Genomic DNA, 2,518 nt, shown 5'->3' with positions numbered 1-2,518 from the left:
GCCTTGCAAAAATGTTAATCCTTGGGTGCATCCTTGATGCATCCTTGAGTGAACTTGATAACAGACACTTGGGCAAGGACAGGAGCTACACCAGTTTTAACCATCTCAGCAGTCTGAGTCCCAACCAACTAATCACAGCGGACCAAAGGTGACCGTGTACACAGAAGAGGACCCGGGTTCACGGTCACTGTGCAGCTGCAACCAGGAGGAGCCAGAGGTGGAGACTGTGGAAATGGTCTCCTGAACTTATTGTAATAAGAACCGCCTTCTTGGGGACAGGTTCTGAATATGTACAGGCGTTCCTGATAATTCATGAATATGTAACACTTCACTGCATTTAACCAAATTCACAGCTACTGTAATTTTACACACATTTTATGTGAAATGATTCCCCGTTTGTCCGGATTCGTAAACAAATACATACCTTCCTTATAACCTCAAGGCTTAAGGTCATTGAGTGCCTCACTGGGACCCAGGGATGAGTCCCAGGTGGATTGGAGATTTCTGCAATGCTTTTGTTCCTTCTTTTTACTGACAATTCAGGAGAGCTCCTCAGCACCGCCCAGTCTGTTTGGCCAGGACGATGAAGTTTATGTGTCTGTTCTCTTCCACCTTTCAAGTCTCTCCCTGATGCTGACCCCTGGCCCTTTGGGCACAGCTGCCCAAAGGAGTTCTGTTTTCTGAGACCACCCATGCATTTCTTGAACAATCCCCTTATTTAGCATGAAGGACGAGCAGAGGGAGGAGATGAGCCGCCCACTCTAACTCTTGGATGTGAATGGACTGAAGCATAAAACTCCTAACTTGAGACACCTTTGTGCGGTGTGCTGTGTGGCATTAATGAAATTTCATTGAACTCACCACCAAGACAGCTACAGAGACTGTCAGTCTGACAAGTGGAGAAATCTACCCTTCCTTCTGATATTCATATCTTTCTCTATCTCTTCCCTCTCCCCTCTTCCCTCTTTCTCTTTCTCTCTTACTTTCCTTCTATCTTTATTCTGGACACTTAAAGGTATCATTGTTTGGACTTTTGTTGTTGAAGTCTTCTGAAGTTTTATGATACAGTTACAAACTTCTGCCAAGCCACTATTTGCTGTAATTCCGCTCAGGCATCTCAAGCCAGCACATGAAAGAAGCCTGCATGGCAGAGCAGGCATGTCAGAAATGAGGAAATGTAATGACAGCGTTGAATGGCCCCAAAATAGAAACTTTACATATGATGCTCTGCTTTGGAAGTGAGTCTACTGGGAAATTACTGCCCGCGTGCAGTGACTGTGATCCTGGGGCGGTGCAGGAGCAGCATAAAAGCGGGTCCTTCTTCTGACTCTCTCATCCACTCCTCTTGCCTCCGTCTCCTTGGGATCAAGGTGAGTATGAAGCCCTATCTCCACCTCCTTCTCCTCCTCCTCCTTTAAGATTTCTCATTGCATTCCTGCCCTTTAGTCCCATGCAGGGTCTGGAGGATGTTTGTAGTGTGAGAGGGAGTTGATAAGAAAGTGTGACCTTGTGGGGTATTGTTTGAGGTGTCTCCTTGAGCTGTGGGAAAGGCGGGATCCCCTTGGGCTTCATCGCTCATGGCGGGGCCACCAGAGGGGAAGGAGAAGTGTGTGCCCCCTACACATTTTCCAGCTCTTGTCTGCAGGCCATACCTTGTCTTGCTCATGCTGGGGACAAAAGCTGCTCCTCACTCATCTCCCCTGCTCTTCTTCCCCCTGTCCTCTCTCCCAGGTGCAGCTCCAGCCACAAGACATGTCCTGCTACAACCCGTGCCTGCCCTGCCAGCCCTGCGGCCCAACCCCGCTGGCCAACAGCTGCAATGAGCCCTGTGTCAGGCAGTGCCAGGACTCCAATGTTTACATCCAGCCCTCCCCCGTGGTGGTGACCCTGCCCGGCCCCATCCTCACTTCCTTCCCGCAGAACACCGTCGTGGGATCCTCCACCTCTGCTGCCGTTGGCAGCATCCTCAGCTCTCAGGGAGTGCCCATCAACTCCGGGAGCTTTGGTCTCTCTGGCTTGGGCAGTGGCATCTGCGGCACGAGGAGTTGTTTCCCCTGCTAAAGCTGCTGGTGGTGGCCCTGGGGAAGGCCCCCAGGGACACACAGGATGGGACTTGTCTTGGAAGGGAGAATTGGGTTGCTGGTTTTAGAGGGTTTGAGCAAACCTGATATCTCTTGCCAATAGACGTGGCCAACATTTGTTCTCAGAAAGCACGGCCCATGCCGCCTTTCCCCTCTTCCAGTGTCTCCTGTTCCTCTCGTGTCCTTGTTCTCTTGTGCTCCCCTTGGCTGTGAGTTCCACCAAGTCAGCCTAGGGAGGACCTGCTGGTCCTGCTCCCTCTTTGGGACAGGCAGATGGAGACCTGGTTCAATGTCTTCCACAGCCATGAGTTAGAGATTGCTGTCTGCCCCTGGTGGTTCCTGCTCCAGGATCTCCACTCTGATCCACCTCTTTGCCTCTTTTGCCTCATTAAAGTTCTCCTGCACCTGAGCTCATGTCTCTGTGTCATCTTTTCCTC

At 50.8% G+C, this 2,518-nt stretch overlaps 1 protein-coding gene across 1 annotated transcript; it reads left to right on the top strand.

Moving 5' to 3' along the window:
- Positions 1-1,752: 1,752 nt before the first annotated feature.
- LOC308050038 (feather keratin Cos2-3-like) lies at positions 1,753-2,061 on the top strand (the record flags this gene model as incomplete). Its single annotated transcript, XM_080359961.1, has 1 exon — positions 1,753-2,061. The coding sequence occupies one exon, from the start codon at positions 1,753-1,755 to the stop codon at positions 2,059-2,061; it is 309 nt and encodes a 102-aa protein (XP_080216087.1).
- Between the last annotated feature and the right edge of the window lie 457 nt (positions 2,062-2,518).

Source organism: Nesoenas mayeri (assembly GCF_963082525.1).
Source record: "Nesoenas mayeri genome assembly, chromosome: 26".
Taxonomy (NCBI): Eukaryota; Metazoa; Chordata; class Aves; order Columbiformes; family Columbidae; genus Nesoenas; species Nesoenas mayeri.
Note: the sequence above shows the minus strand (reverse complement) of the source record. Positions and strands in the feature narration are given on the sequence as shown.